This window comes from Neodiprion lecontei, chromosome 2 (assembly GCF_021901455.1).
Source record: "Neodiprion lecontei isolate iyNeoLeco1 chromosome 2, iyNeoLeco1.1, whole genome shotgun sequence".
Lineage (NCBI taxonomy): Eukaryota > Metazoa > Arthropoda > Insecta > Hymenoptera > Diprionidae > Neodiprion > Neodiprion lecontei.
In genome coordinates, this window is record NC_060261.1 from 7,869,819 (window position 1) to 7,885,834 (window position 16,016).

General features: G+C 41.5%; 2 protein-coding genes across 4 annotated transcripts in view; one reads left to right on the forward strand and one right to left on the reverse strand.

Moving 5' to 3' along the window:
• Nucleotides 1-4,634, forward strand: part of LOC107222047 (fibrillin-3-like) — a 63,151-nt gene extending 58,517 nt beyond the window's left edge. The window contains exon 22 of the mRNA XM_046732151.1: nt 3,767-4,634. Coding sequence (XP_046588107.1) covers nt 3,767-3,960 — 194 coding nt within the window. The 3' untranslated portion in view covers nt 3,961-4,634. The remainder of the gene's footprint in view (nt 1-3,766) is intronic.
• Nucleotides 4,635-5,189: 555 nt separating this feature from the next.
• Nucleotides 5,190-16,016, reverse strand: part of LOC107227549 — a 36,594-nt gene continuing 25,767 nt past the window's right edge. For all 3 annotated transcript variants that reach the window (XM_046732167.1, XM_046732166.1, XM_046732168.1), the window contains 5 exons: nt 14,486-14,611; nt 11,589-11,816; nt 10,385-10,636; nt 9,166-9,296; nt 5,190-5,784 (listed from right to left, as the gene is read on the reverse strand). In XM_046732167.1, coding sequence (XP_046588123.1) covers nt 5,674-5,784; nt 9,166-9,296; nt 10,385-10,636; nt 11,589-11,816; nt 14,486-14,611 — 848 coding nt within the window. In that variant the 3' untranslated portion in view covers nt 5,190-5,673. The remainder of the gene's footprint in view (nt 5,785-9,165; nt 9,297-10,384; nt 10,637-11,588; nt 11,817-14,485; nt 14,612-16,016) is intronic.

A 16,016-nucleotide genomic window follows, 5' to 3' on the forward strand; every position in this document is an offset into this window, starting at 1 on the left:
CAGAGTTTGAACAGCTCAAACTCCGCTAAATGTATGCAATTACCGCCACTTCCATTAAACATTTCCTCGAGTTCGTCTATCGGGATATGCAGCGGTAGTGCGAGCCTACAGGAATCAAAGAAGGCCAGGAAATGCGAAAAATTTGCGTGTCCTTCGATTGATCGCAGTCCTCCGAACCCTGAGCATTATGAAGAAAGTTACGTGAAGCTTGCTGAGAAGCGACGGATGCTTCCACAGAAACGTTTGAGTCAACCGGTCGGTATTCCGCAACGGGAAATTGCCGCTAAGGATTTTGATGCTTCTGAAACTATGGATGGAACCAAGGCTACTTTAAGTCAATTGAAGCCCCCGAAAACTGATAAGTTCTCAAAATCTAGAGCCAAATCGGAGGCCAGAAATATTAGCAGGGATAGGTTTGCTAGTTTGGAGGGTAAAATATCCCGAGATCGTTCGGCTGACAGTGAGCAAAAGCTTCAGAGAACAGACCCGAAGAAATTTGAGGCACGGAATTCAAGCGAGAAAAATCAAACAGCCTCGATAAAACGGATAACTCGATTCGATAAAAAAAAATCTGATTCCGTTAGCGGCGTTCCCAAAGGTCATATTACGTCTCCGAGTCCAGTTGCAACCCCGAGCGTCGGTTCCGCCGCTTCCTATAAATGCAGAACGGTAGATCCTGATGAAAAGCCCGCAAGCTCAGCTGCAACTGAAATCCGACGTGTACTTCAAAGCGAACTGGGGGTTGTGGACGAAACTGATACTGGTAAAAAGACAACGAACAGATGTAGGAGCATGATGAGCAGAGGACTTTCGGAAGATCGAAGGATAGGCAGGAGTTTGAAAAACACCTCCGTCGGTCAAAAAGCTACGCGATCTCTTTCATTTTCTAACAACGAACACAAAGCTGGTAAAAAGAAGATGGCTCAAGGTGCCATGGAAATTGACTCTCAGATGATATTTTGCTTGGATTACCCGCTGCATTGGCAAGCCCAAGAATCGAGTCCTGACAATTCAACTAATGAAACCTGCAGGATCGCAGATGTAAAACGAGATACATCGTCCACTCGGAAGTCTCGAATTCCAAGTCCTGCTCCAACGAGGTTTATCAAAACTCCGGACGGGTTGGCAACGGTTAAAAAAACATCGAGAAATACGACGAGCTTGAAAACTACGGAGAGCTCGGCGAAGCTCGCTGCTATCAAAAGTTCGGAATCAAAGTTGCCTGAGGCACTGCTCAACGAGAGGAACGTGTCTGACGTCTCGAAGCCGAACTTGACCGAAGTTTCTAACTTTTTACGGGGTAGCACGAGGCCACGTCGACATGCGCCGGAGTTGGTTGGCCAATGGAAAACGGGACCAGATCGGCCCTTTGACGACGACGAGTCACAGGTTGACAAAGAGAGCACGACGAGACCGACGAGAAGACGCAACAGCAAAGCCGAGTCGACGATTCAACGAAGCCTACGCAACTACATAAAGAAATTGAAGGTCGTGCTTTCGGACGAGAACAGCAACATGGCAGCCGAAGAAATGGCCTCCTTAAATTTGAGCGAGGCGATTCTTCCCGACCTTAGATCAGTTCTCGACACTTCCGAACTCACCAGACTCGAAGATTTACTGGAACTTGCCGAACGGTCAACGAAGCTCGATGGTTCGCGAAAAAAACCAGCCTCTTGAACAGCGTATGCACGTATTTGTTAAAATCGACCTTGTGGGATGAACCGTGGAGTTGTTCGTTATGTGGGGACAATAAAAACAGTCATTCGTTAAGTAAGACCAACCGTATCCAACGCTTGAAGATGTTGCCCGGGTACATTAGACGGCTTAAATGCAAACTCTCCAACGTCTCGTGGCCAAGAGCATGGTCGTTGCCTCTTTACGGGCAACTCCTGAAATACTTCCGCACTCCTCACGTACATACCTACATAATCCATTGACGTACCCAGATTACTTTCCATGTTTGAAAAGGTGATTCGTCGACGAGGCGTTGAACGGACGGTGACAGCTCGCGATTATCAAGAAGCACCGTCGCTCTCATCCGGCCATCGCAACCATCCGCGTTATTAAAACCATTCTCACTGCCATTATCATCATCTTCGTCGTTTTTTCTCATTATTATATTGCATAGCAGCTAGCAGCAGCAGCAGGATGACGACACTGGCCGGCTTGTCCGTGTAAAAGTCGTTACTTACCCGTTGGTTCTCACTTGCGCTTTACGAGCCGGCCGTTAGCGATCAACTCCGTTCAGTCGGTGCGTTTTTTGTGGACATTCTCCGCTGATCGATACGGCACCGTAGTCGGCTGCCACAGGCGGCAGGGTTCAACCCTTTCCGCGCTGATGTTATACGTATCTCGGCTATTTTTCTCCGCCTGGTTTTTGTCGGTAGAAACTTGTGTAATGGTACAAGAGTCCCGCTGAGGATGTACTGTGAACGGCGCTTGGAGTTGCGTCGTATAATATCATAAAACGCGGTGACGCGTGAGCCCGGATTCGTTGCGGATCGTTCGTTAAACTCGCAGCTTCCCAGAAGGAGATGTTACGGACCGAGAATGCGAGTTCCAGCTGGGTCAGTACGACGAAACTGGAATCTGGTACAAAAGTTACCCCGCTACGCGTTTCATTGAAAATTTTCTGCAGCCCAGCCATGCGGTAGCGGCAGGAATAACAGAGAGAATAATAAATCCCTCGCAACGCGGTGATTTCTTGATCAAAGACCATCTCGCTCTGTAAATCCGAGATTTTCGGTGAATTAAAAAAACATCACAGCGCCTGCATATTTCATGCCCTTCCCCTTTCGAGCCTCTAATCTTCGACCTCTTTGGTTCGGAGAACTTGTAAATCGCAACACGGGGGCACATCGGCTACCCTTATCAAAGCACTTCTCCTCTCGTGCAGATTCTGTTATAAGATTTCCGCTCCTTTCTACGTACGGCCGTTTCCTTTGCCACCCTTTCCTCCTTGGCTTGCATCTACGCATGCAAACACCCTCCTCGAAAATATCCGCTGCAAGTATAACCATCGACAAGGAAAAGGATTTCGGTGTGAAAAACGAGAGACAACACGTATTGGACATCGTGTTTCCGAGAATTTCATCTTCATAACGGTGTTAAGGATCGTCTGTACGCATGCAGTTCTGTCACGTTACGATAATATCAGCTTCATGACCTGTTCAATTTTACGGCATGGCTTACAAGTTTTCACTAAAATTTGGTAAATAGTGTGATTGAAAAAACCCTGTGCTTGTGATTTGATAACACCTGTAAGCACGAATTTTTAGTCCGGGATTCTAGGTGCCAAATTTTTATTACTTCCACTTGACTAATAAAAGAAAAAACAGTTTCATTGAATAAAGTTTACTTTTGTAGAAACCAGAACGATATTTCAGATTTTGAGATTAGAATTACCTATTTCCTCAAACATTTGTTGTAAATAAGAATTTACCAAACTTCAGAGTTTCGTATTTGTGTCGTTTTTATTAAAAAATAATAATTAATCACAGGTCACAACAAAAACTTTTGGTCATAGCTATAAATCAAAAGCTTCAAGATTATTATTTATATCAAGGTAAAGAAGACAAAAGCACGCTTTGTAAGCAATAAATAACGATTTTGCTTATCATTCGATGATATTATAGAGTGAAAATACTTTCGATTTGTGTAATTCATTACCATTTTATCGTTTCGTCTCGTCAACCGCAAATCATATCTGACGTAAGAGTCCAACTGGCCGTTTTTCATGGCTAATAACCGCCTCCCTTATTTCCAGATCGCACATCGAGACAGCAGCAGTACGAAATCGAGCTCCAGCGACACCGGCAGCTACAATTGCAGAGGCAGCAACGCCTCCAGCAACAGCCGTACTATCAGCGAGCGAGTCCTGGACTTACAGTAAGGCACAGATACACGGGCCGCGGTCACGTTGAAACGAAGATAATACCAAGGCGCAAGTGTTGTTCGTAATTAGAGGATCGAGCCGATACATGACGCGTGTGCAGTTGTGCACACACGCGACCAAGAAGAACGTCGAATTTCATGTTCGTCGATACGATATGCAAATGTCGAGACGTTTATCGCTTGTCCTATTCTTGGTGCATCGATTTCACGAATATGGTAACTCGAATATTAAATGTGCCAACTTGTTTTGCCCCAATTTTTGTACTTACGTTAATACAGCAGCGAAAGTTAAACGTCCTCTTAACGAATCCTCCTGTGATTTGGACTCGTTGATCCCTTCAACAGAGCATTCAAATCGAGGCTTATTTTCCTGATACATACAATCATTTGCCATTGCCCGAACGAATAGAATTTTCATCGCCCCATCGCCATTTGCTATTAATAAAACGAACTGTACAATATAGATTGCAGTTGATCGGTTAACGTACGATTAACGATACAAAATAGGTATAAATGATATAATTGTTAACTCCGTCGTCGGTCAATATTGCGGTAATATGATATATAGCAATTCAATGTTATAATACTGTAATATATTTTATAGATAAATTTTATACATTTATATAATATAATATTACACATTATTATTAATCATTACACATAAATTGTAACAATGATATGCGAATGGAGTACGGGATGATAATAATAATAATAATAATAATAATAATAATAATCATAATTATAACAGTAATAATGAATAAAATTTTAAAAATTATCTCCAATCTAATATATATATAATATATAATGTGTATATTAATATTTTTGCGTATGGATTCGGCGTCGTGAACTGGCGAATTACATGCGTCTAAACAATAATGATACATAATAATAACCGATACGATACGTTCCTCGTCACGTTTTCGTTTACAATAAAAGGAATTCGGATGATCTTGGCGCATTCCACGCAATTTCTCAACCATTCTGGTAAGTTGATAAACAATGTTGGTTAATGATACGATATTGCATCATGCATATAATAAATTCTTCAATATGGTTATATTTAGACTTATATAAAACTAGAACAGTTCCTGGAGCACGTATATATCATAATATAGCTCTAGACAATAATAATTTACCCGATTACGTAACGCGTCTCCAGCAGATCTCGCGGTATCGTTTTCTTCTCTCTCTCTCTCTCTCTCTCTCTCTATCCGTCTATCTATCTACATACCTACGTACTTTATTCAAACTCCCATTGTCTTCAGAATATTATTATACCTACGTCTCACTTGTCTATAGTCGTGACACAGATTTTAACTTTGATATGTTTTATCGTCCGGGTTTCAGCTATAACTATAACGGAGCGACGACGTACGTATAATGCGAGGTACTCGAAGGAAGTATGAGCAGTTCTCGTGGCCGACGGATTAACTCAAATCACCCGAATCACCGTGTTCAATAATTTGAATCGTAATTTTCGGGGATGTAAGGTATACCGAAATTATATAAAAAAATAAAATTAAAAAAAAAAAAAAACCAGTAAATCTTTTTTCTACGCTTTCTCCAAACTCAATCTTCGACTCTCATTCGCAACTGGCAGGTATATTATAATAATTGTTTCGGGGTGTAACGTCGCCTATTCAAATATCGACTTATACGGTCCAGGATCAGAGGAATCGACGCTCCTTGCCGCGGCTCCGTCGTTTCTTTTTGATAGATCGCAACTTCCGCTCAGAAGTAAGCTGTACAATTGCGGTTTCGTTTGCGTAGGTACGGAATTCAGTCGTCGCGAATCGTTACCAGAAAATCGCAGGTCGCCGTCCAACCGGCCTCGTCGCTCGCCTCGTAGTGGATTTTGTGATCGCCGACGGGAAACGAGGCTCCCGGATTCTGGAACGAACAACGGGAAAATTTAATCAAGGAACACACTAGCCGTATACTCCTGTAGCCTACGGCGATAATTGGAGTCGGTATTGGGGATAGCCGGGATCCGAGTGACAAAAACCCAGTTCTTGTTGATCGTATACCTACTTGTGGGCGGGGTTCGGAGTCGGATTTTGGAACGTTATTGATTCTAACGGAAACGATTTCAAAAAACTCTGCCGCGTGATCTCTGGAGATTTCTATGGCGAATAAAACAAACCCAAAAAGTTTGAAGCCCGATTACAAACACGAGAGTTTAATCATTTTTAACTTTCTAATTGCGAACACTGTTGCTCCGATTAAATTCTATTACATGGTAAAGATGATGTTTAACCCTTGAGTCAAACATTATTGTGCAGGGTCAATTTTTATGAAAAGATAGTATTCTGTGGTTTTCGGGGTCTCTGATTGGATTCGCCATACTGATTTTCAAATTCCGATTTCAGATTTCTAATCAGCGACGTTTTTTTTCCGGATTCGATCGATTTTGAAATTTATATCCACCGTATTGGATCCGCAACCTTGAATTTTGTAAATCCGATTTCAGATTCGCAATAAGCGAGCCCAAAAACTTATAATTTATGTAAAGCGTGTGAACGTGTAGAGGGGAAACTTTCTCGGAAATGAATTATTCCATTAATTTTCACGATTGTTTTCAACAACTTGTCTCCAGCAATGATAATTCACATTATATCGCAATAATTACTCTCGAGTATTGCAATCCTATTAGTATACTATCAGAAATAGCAAAAAGCGCAAGGAAATATGTATGTCGAAAAGTACTCTAAACATACAAAAAATGGATACAAAACAGGTCGTAAGAATACTTACCCCTATGACTCAAAGAGTTAATTCGTGTTCAATATCATTAGCGTGAAGGATATTGTTCGCGATTCTTGGAACGGATTTTTCCATTTTGGATCCGCTGATTCGTTTTCAAAAGACTTGATTTAGATAGCAAGAAAATTTTTACCCTTGACTACACATTTCGTGGTCCATTTCGCGTGTAAATCCTAACATATTTATACATTCGCTCGGATATCTTGTATTTTTTCTCCGGTCAGCGGTTTTCTTGCCGTTCCGCTCTTCCAACCCTCTCTTGCTATATAACGTATACACGTGTATATAACGCTCGGATTTGAACGGCTGCGTGCAAACAACGGTCATTTCGAGGGTCTCTCTACACAGTTAGAGGTATAAGCAATGCCGGTTATGCGTGAATCGCTGCGTCGAATTGGGTTAGCCGAAGTTTCGACAAACTTGCCCACGCTCTGATTTTTTTCATCATCGACATCTAGTTTGATGTACAAAAATAAAATCTCTCATTTTTAGTATAATTATTGTACGGTTAGCTTTATTTTATACTCAAAAGACTCTCAAGATCGGCTTCTTACCTGTAAATACTTGCCCTATAATTTTGAGAAGATTAGAAACTGTAATTGACGTGGCGAAAGTTCAGTCCTCGATAATCGGATAGCTCGCATAATTGTTTAATTTTTTACTACATCTACAATTAAAGAGGTTAGAGCGTCAGCTGAGAATCCGTACTTTTTATTAAATTTATATAACGAGATAATCGTACTTTGAGTATAATGTTCATCAACCGGATTATTATATTCAAACAAGCTACGAACGTCTCTTTGAAAAGAAAAAAGGAAAAAGTACTCGAATTTCTGTCTCTAGATGTAAACCTCTGACAACGAGCCGGTATCCGTATCGTTAATTCGCTTTCCAACCTCCGCTCTCAAGATGAAAACTAAAATCCTTCAGCGTTCACTTATTTCCCTCGTTCTCCACCCCGATTCTCTCTCCTAATCTTCTTGTCTCGCGAATTTCCAGCGTGCAGGTAGAGAGCCGCTGCTGCCACGGCGGTTGTCGTCGTCTTTTTTCCCGGCCATTTACGTTTCCCTGCGAACTTCTTCGCCGCGGGTCTCCCTTTAGCCGGTGGTGGCGAGGGTTCAGAAATTTGCATTTCATTGCGGAAAATTATGCACAACTAATTTCATGACGGGGTCTTGGACAGCGGCGTGTCGTGAAACGGTTGCCACGCTCCGGGCTTTCGAGACTAATTTTTTTTATCTCCACTTTACTTGAATCCTAATTGCTCATCAGGTTACGCTCGCGAGTTGTCCCGTTTTCTTCGTATCGACGATTTACGACTGTCTCTCACTCCGAGATCTTTTATCTGGCGTTACATTACACGGCAATTTGTTTGAACAAAGACTTAGCGAAAGGTATTAATTTATGAAATAAAATTCAATTAAAGTCAAACAACTTCTTCTCGATATCGCGGGAAGAACTAAAACCAATAAATGTTTACTAAAAAATCTCGATTACAAAAAGTTTTAATGCAATTACATTATCGTATCGTTTTTCAATCTCATTCATCGGTATCGCAGCTCATTTCGTTTGTAAACGAATCGAATGTCAACAATAAAAAATAAGGCGTACAGAATTGTCAGAAGCTATAATTAACAAATTTGTTCATTTACTAAAATATATTTAAACTGAAATGGCAAGAAACAGGAACTGTTTATATTTCAATTTGCTCCGATTTACAGGAGAGACCGAAACCTCGTGATTTCGCGATCTTATTACATTATGTAACAAGGGAACAAAGTCGAATATTATTCCTTTACCAGGGCAGTAATCGCCCGCGGGAATAATCGACTTTTATTCCTGTGTTACAGACAGGATTTATTTATTCCCGAATCAACTCTGGCCACATCATTAACTTAAAAGTATGTTTCTTTTATGCGTAGATGAGCTCTATCAGTCTAAAAAGTATAATATTATTGATAGTGTATAATAACGCAGAGTAGTTCAAAATGGAAAAGAAGTAGAGAAAACGGAAGCAATTAAAAAATTAACAACAGGGAAGAAAAGTAAAGAGGGAATAATATGTTAAAAAAAGTGAACATTACGGTCGAGTCGGGAATAAACAAATTTTCACCCAGTACCGTACGTCTGATAGACCGTAAAATAAATTTGAAATGTTCAACTTCGCGAGTTGCTCGTGAAGTCGGTATATAAGTAAAAAAGGTCGACTTCTGCCGGCGTATATTATACACATTCCCTTTTTACCGAGCCTTTTCACCGGCGTGGAATAACGGAGTCTTTTGTTGTCGAATGAAAGGGGACGATATTTTAAAGAGGCTCTTTCCCCATTCATACAGCTTCCTTCGAAACGAACCTTGTCCTATTACCCGATAACACGCGGTACGTATACGCCGAACACGAAGTTACACGAAACCGGATCAGATAGAATCGAAAAAGATCGTTCGTCCTTTTGCGAGTAAAGCGTCGCGCTCTCTTCACAGATGAAAATTGCCGAATAATTTAACTCACCTCGTTGCTGACGACGTTGCTGATATTGACGTTATCCGTGAAAACGGGTTCGGTCCACGTGACTATCGTGCTGTTCCTACTATGGACGACGATGTTTTCCGGGCAATTTTTTATCCGTGGAGCTTCACCGGCTTGAAAAAGGAAAAAAGAAAAAACGTTACTCGTAGAAAAAGAAAAAAAAAACAAATATGTAACCGATTCCATTGATGAATCTCTGATGCTCATCTCAGCGATGATCGGATTTCTTACACCTCACTGTATATTATATACCAAGGGAGTTTATTCCGACCCTGGGTGATTTCATCTTGGGAGAAATATTTCTAGTGGAAGATTTCCTCCTACTCTGTACGCGGATCGTTCTGACTCGATAACTTTCGAACGGGTTATCTCAGGCCCGGAAATTGCAGGCAGGGCATGAAAGCGCGGATATCGAGGTATACATGCAGATTTGCAAGTAGACTATACAGCTTGGTTTACGATTTTCCTATGAGGCCATTCGAGTATTAGCTAACGCTTTTTTTGCAAATGTTAGCATCCCACCCCTGATGATAACGGTTAGTAACGTTTGCTTGTTTTGCCTGCTAAAGTTTTTAATATTAGCTCACGCTTTTTCAAATGTTTATCGACAAATCGGTTTTATTACCTGTGAATGGCAGAAATCCCATTCATAGTTAGATCCTGATCAATTTATTCCTAATTTATTACATATTAAATATTATTAATTATTAATACACACTAACATGTTCAGTAAAACGTGAATTCATTATTCATTGAGTATTGAATACATTATGTATAGTATTTCTTCATAAATGCATGCAATAAGCATTACATTTGCTAAGATATTATTATTTAGCAATTCGTGCATTATTAACACTTCCTTTGAAAGACAAAAATTTTTCATTATTCTCAAGCAGGTGGCGTGTTGACTTCGAGCACGCACTTCGAATTCCCTATCTTAGCTAACGCTTGCCCGGAATGCCTACTGTAATAGGGTAACATTTGATAACGTTTCTCCGAATGGCTTACTCCTGTTTCAGCGTTAGCCAACACTTGGATGGCCCTTATAGTTCCTGCATGTATCAAAATCTGCCAAATCACGGATGTAGAATTTGAGGGTACAACGATACACGACGTGGATAAAAAAAGAGAGCAAAAAAAATCTAGCCAGCAACGATGATCGTAAAAGTGTAAATTCAAATTTGCGGAAACAGTCACTCACGTTTCACGGTTATGTCGAGCGTGCAGGTTGTCTGCTTCTTCGAAACCGGATGCTTCGCCGTGAACGTGACCGCGTGCTTCCCCGGCGTGAGATTAGCCTCCAGTCTGGTGCCCCAGGCCGGCTCGGATCTGACGTATCGGAACCAGTCGAGATCCGTCGAGGGTTGAGCAAAGGTGACGAAGGCTTCCGACTGCCCAGGCGGAACTTCCGCGATAAAGTTTGGCGGACAGTCCAACCGAGGCTTGCTGTATCCTGAAGGAAGAGGAAATGGTCCGGGATTTGATCGCAGCTTGGGACGCGTTCCGGAACCTGACTCTGGTCGACTTTATTGTAGGCGATATTAACGTATATGGGCGAAAAATACCCAGGTGAGTCGATATTCAATATCTTTTTGGTAATTTCGTTACGTGATAATCAGACCGTGAGGATTGATGGAAGTTATGTGATCGCTAGATATACGATTTTTTTTTTATGGAAAATTCTAGGAAAAGAATGATTTAAAATGCAAGTAACAGCGCAGATATCGATTTTTCATTTCGAATCGCTTCGAAATGGGTAAAATTACAGTAAATTTGTTCTATTTCGCTCCACGTTGTGTCATTTGTATTGACGGGAAAACTGTCTTTCACAAATTTACACTGTAACAAATATTTTTTTACTGTCAATAGTAATTTCAATATGACTGTTTTTAATCCAAATCACTATCAGTGATATATTGAAAAATTAAACATCCACGGATACCAACAAGACGAAAAATGTATCGTAATGCAATTAACAGAAAATTATCCTTCTCAGTTTTTTCTTCAAAGGATGCTTTCGTTGCGGACCTGTGTTATCAGAGTGTTTTTTTCTTAATTTTCTTTTTTCTTATTAGTCAAATCTTCGTAGATTACAAATATATGAATTTGATGAATCCTCAGCGTGCGATTAAATCTCGTGAGGAAATAAGCGAAAAAATAACTAATTCGTGGCACGCGAACCAGCTTAAAATTGGCACCCGTGCAATTACAACGGATTACGGTATTCAATTTTCACTGAAATATTTCTCGGGACTAACACAGCAAGTGATTCGATGTTGCGGTTCGGTCGGGTTTTTTCAACCACCGCAGCACGCTTTATAAATTGATATTTCGCTTCGCGTCAAGTCTCGAAACGCACCCCCGAAAACGCGGATCTGTGTAAAAGATTCCTCGAATTCACTCACTGACGCACTCCCCGTGCCTGGATCCAAGCCAGTTGCCGTCAGTCCCGCAGGTCAGCTCGTACTCCCCTCTGAGCTGATAGCCGTAAGGACACTTAAGGAAGCACTTCGTACCGGGCCGGTTAATCATCCTTTTCCTGCCGCGCCATGCCTGGGGGGCTGCTAGACGCGAGCACATGACGTAGCCCCGGCCGGAGGGGTTGAGAATCGGACAGGAGACGTCGTTCGTGTCTGAAAACAGGCCGGATTGCACGGTGCTGCCCAGGGTCGTTCATTGTTTAACCGTTATTTTTTTTTTCTTTTTTAAAGGTGCTATGCGAAAAATTTGTGTCAAATACTGATAAAAATTTTTCCTAAGACCTGGACGAGGTAGGAAAATGTTTAGAGTTCGCTACCAATCATTGTCATATTTTTTACTTATTTTTATGTGTACACCTCAAGGACTTGTACATGTATTAGCTCTTTTTTTTTTTTTTTTTTTTTTTTTTTTTTTTTTATCGTGGTCCAATTAATCACTTGCCAATCAACAGCAAATTGCGCCTAAAAATACCGCAGTTGCCTGTTCTCGTCTTTTATTCGAAGGATTAATCGTCTCGGAGAAATTTGGATAACAGTTTTTGCTATCCGAAAAAGAAGTATCGCATCACCTTAATGTCGTTATTTCGTTTTCAGTGCTGATCTTTAGTGCGACCTCTATATATTTTCCTACTTCCTCCAGGTTTTGCGACAGTTTTTTTTTCCCCCGAATTTGGCACAAAGTTTTCTAGTGGCACCTACAGAAAAAAAAATAAAAAATTATAAAATGAACCGCCCTAGCGCTGCCGGATGTTCGGGGCTTCCCCGCAGCACGAGCAATTCTTCTTCAGGCCCCAGCAGAGAAGGAAAACCGTAGCGAAGTGGACGAACAAAAACGGCTCGTGCGGTTCCCGAGAAACAGGGAAAAACCACGATGGGGTAAAAAGAGGTGCGGTGGTGGGAGGAAAAAAATTCATTCGTACCGGGACAGCGGGCCGTAAATCAAGGCGATTCTCAAATATACGTTACTACACGCGATGAATAATCATTCGCTGTGTAGCCCGAGGTTATCGCGACTATATACTTATTTTGCTATTCTTTCTGTCGCATGCCTCACGGCTGAAGTTGAAAATAATTTCCAAGGAATTGCGTGTGCCGCGCTGAAATTAAAACACGTCTTTCAAACGCGCCAGATATGTAAAGATCCGGTTGTTTCGTTGGAAAAACACTGGGTAATTATGACATCATCGTGCTGGTACAACAGGTTGCACACCAGATGGCGGGGGAGCTTTCAGCGCTCTCGCGGGAAGACGAACGATTACGGTTTTGAGTATAACATTGCCAAGCAATGAATTAATGGAAGTTTCATTCTCATAACATTATACGGTTGCAATATAGATTATACAGTCGAAATAATGTATCTCAATTAAATGTAATTCGTGCCACTATCGACGTTTTAACAATCGTGACACCGCTCGAATTTAATTCGTGACAACGAAAAGATTTATAGAAAGTTTCGCTCTCATAAAATTCTCTATACGTTATACAATTGAAACCATACATCGCAATCAAATGTAATTCGTGCCATCATCGACGGTTTAATAATCAGGACAACACTCGAATTTAATTCGGGACAGCGAAAAGATTTACACATTTCGATACACAACAACTATCTAAGTACCAAGGTAAGGGAGATTAAGTACTCGATCGTTCAAAAATAAAATCGGTAATTTTTGCAAGTACTTCGTTTTTTTGTAAAGACTTTCAGACCGTGTCTCATGTTCGAAATACATGGATATACGAAAGGAATGGTATTACATCGGGACTCGATTGCACTTTATATTCATTTTACCACGTCGCATGATATTAACCGAACGTCTGTCTAACTAATGATTGCTCGAACGTTTGTCACGATGTATCATGACGCAATCCGGAGGGTATAACGCCGGTTACGGGTGGCAGCGATAGGCGTTCGACTTCTTCGACGGATCCTCGTGATGCATAGGTGACACGTGCCTATGAGTCACGAATGCTAATGGCGACGGTTGGCACAAGAATGGAATCCCGACTTGGTCCTGAATTACGACGATTAGATCGGGGCCTGAATTTTTGCAATGCATGGCTATTGTTCGCGTGGCAGGGTGGAGCTGTCACGCAAGGTTTATTAATGAGAATCGCGGATCATTATTAACTCAACGGATGCTCAACCTCTGTCCTCGTAAATCTGCGGCTTGCTCCATAAACCGGAAACAGGGCTGCGGACGTTGTATGTACATGAATTTCCGAAACGCTGGAGAATTTATTGCGTCACTAGGGTGGTCCTTGTTTAGAGTGTTGAAGAATTTTTTCCGCACCACTCCCCAAATCAACTTCAAGTCATTCAAAACCAATTGTCTAATTTTTTCAGATTTCTACCTCAATTCCAAAATAGTCCGCTTTGTGATCACTTTTTTTCTCAGTATATGTTTTACTGCAATAGTAATAATGTTATAAAAAAATCAGATTTGAGGGTGTGCAATTCGTCTAGATTGGCTGGTATGAGTATGTGATTTTTTTATTCAGATAGTAGCACTAGTGCCCACTAAAACCTCACAGTTACAGATTTTTTTGAAACATTATTACTTCTATAATAGAATATATACTGAGAAAAGAAGTTTTTACCATAATATTTCCATAAGAGACTTCGATCACAAGGCAAACTATCCTAGAGTTGAGGTAAAAATCTGAAAATGTTAGGCAATAGTTTTCGAATTATTTGAAATTGATTTTGGGGGGTGAGGCGGAAAAAATTCTGCAGCACCCTGAACAAGGACCACCCTATGCGTCACGTAACGTACGTCGAGACAAATTACACGCGACGCGAAAATCTCGAAATATATACTTACCCAGGCAGGTTTTTCCGTTCGATGACAAAAGCCTCTCCTCGCCGTTACACGCGCAGAAATAACTCCCCACCGTGTTTTCGCAGACCTCGCTGCAGCCCCCGTTCGAAAAGCTGCACTCGTTGATATCTTGAAAATTAATTAGCATGATTATGTCCAACACCGCGAAAAATTTTACTTCCCGTACGCATCGAACAAAAATATTCCGTCTAGCACAGGAGGGACATATTTTGATTATTGAATTTGACACTGAAAAATTGTCTCGGTAAATCAAGAATATTCGTCCATTTCAAAACAATGCTTTGTTCAATGGCTTTCTATAAATTCGTCAAGAATCGAGAGTATCATTCAATGTCATTTCAATTACGTGATGTGAGATTTTAGATACCCCGAGTACTGTCGAGAGATTTGTCGCCAATCTTTCTTCTTCGATGCTAAAAATGGTCTCTCTATGTGCAAGTACTGCTATGGTGCAGAGGCTGTATAAAATCAATTTAAATTAAGTTGACTAATTTTGCCGTCAATATTTTTCACCAAAGCATCGTGTCTCAAGTACTGACTATTGACCCTTACTTTTCCGTTGGCAATCCTTTGTTGATTTTCAAAATCATTGAAATTGGTAACTTTCACGTCTCAACAAAGATCAAGCTTCTATCGAAGGTGCTATCAAAGGTATTAGTGCTGAACGAATTAACCGGCTGAACTGCCTGAGACATTCGTCTGTATATTCCGTTAATTTGGGATTGCAATCGTGGAACCTGTATCAATCAGCAAAAGCCGAAGCTCGAAGCTTCTTAACGAATCGGCGAGCGTGTTGCGTTAAGCTATTGTATCGCTGTTCAGGGACTTGCGGAGCTCTGCAAAAACCTGACACATCTCAACGGTCTACCGATCAGTCAAATATCCAAGCTACCGCGTCGGAACCGAAAGCATCCTTCCACAGACGGCCATTATTGCATAATCGAACGTGGAATCACGAGATGGACGAGTTCATATCCATTCTTGCCATAAATCTGCTCGCAGCATACATGACCATTAATCGCTAGAACAACTGAAGAGTTGGTTGCGTGGCAGCAGCTGGTTTAGCTTGTCTCATCAGCGGTCGGGTGAAGAGGGTCAGTGGAACGGGGGGTCAACGGTGCAGGGCCCAGCCCATACCATTATTCGCAGAGCCGTCAATCGATATCCCATTTATTCAAGTTGAGTCGGCAGTCGGCCGGCGAGCTTCTCTGGTAGCCGCATATCTCCTGCTATACGAGCTCTTAGCCCACTTAGGTTCATCCGACGGTGTTTCCCACAGACAGCTGGTTTGGTGAATGGGGTCCGACCTTTCGCCCACTCGACACCCTGGTCCACCTATACATACGCGTGCGCTAAACGTGCTCCAATACACTGTCCGAAGCGCATACTTCTTCGAAACCGGCCGCCGTTACTCCTTCGTCGGATGATGATCGAGTCCGTTCCGTCACTCGGTGTCCGCATCTTCAATTAACTTAAACGATAATGGTGCCGGCTGAGATTGTCCTGCGCCAGC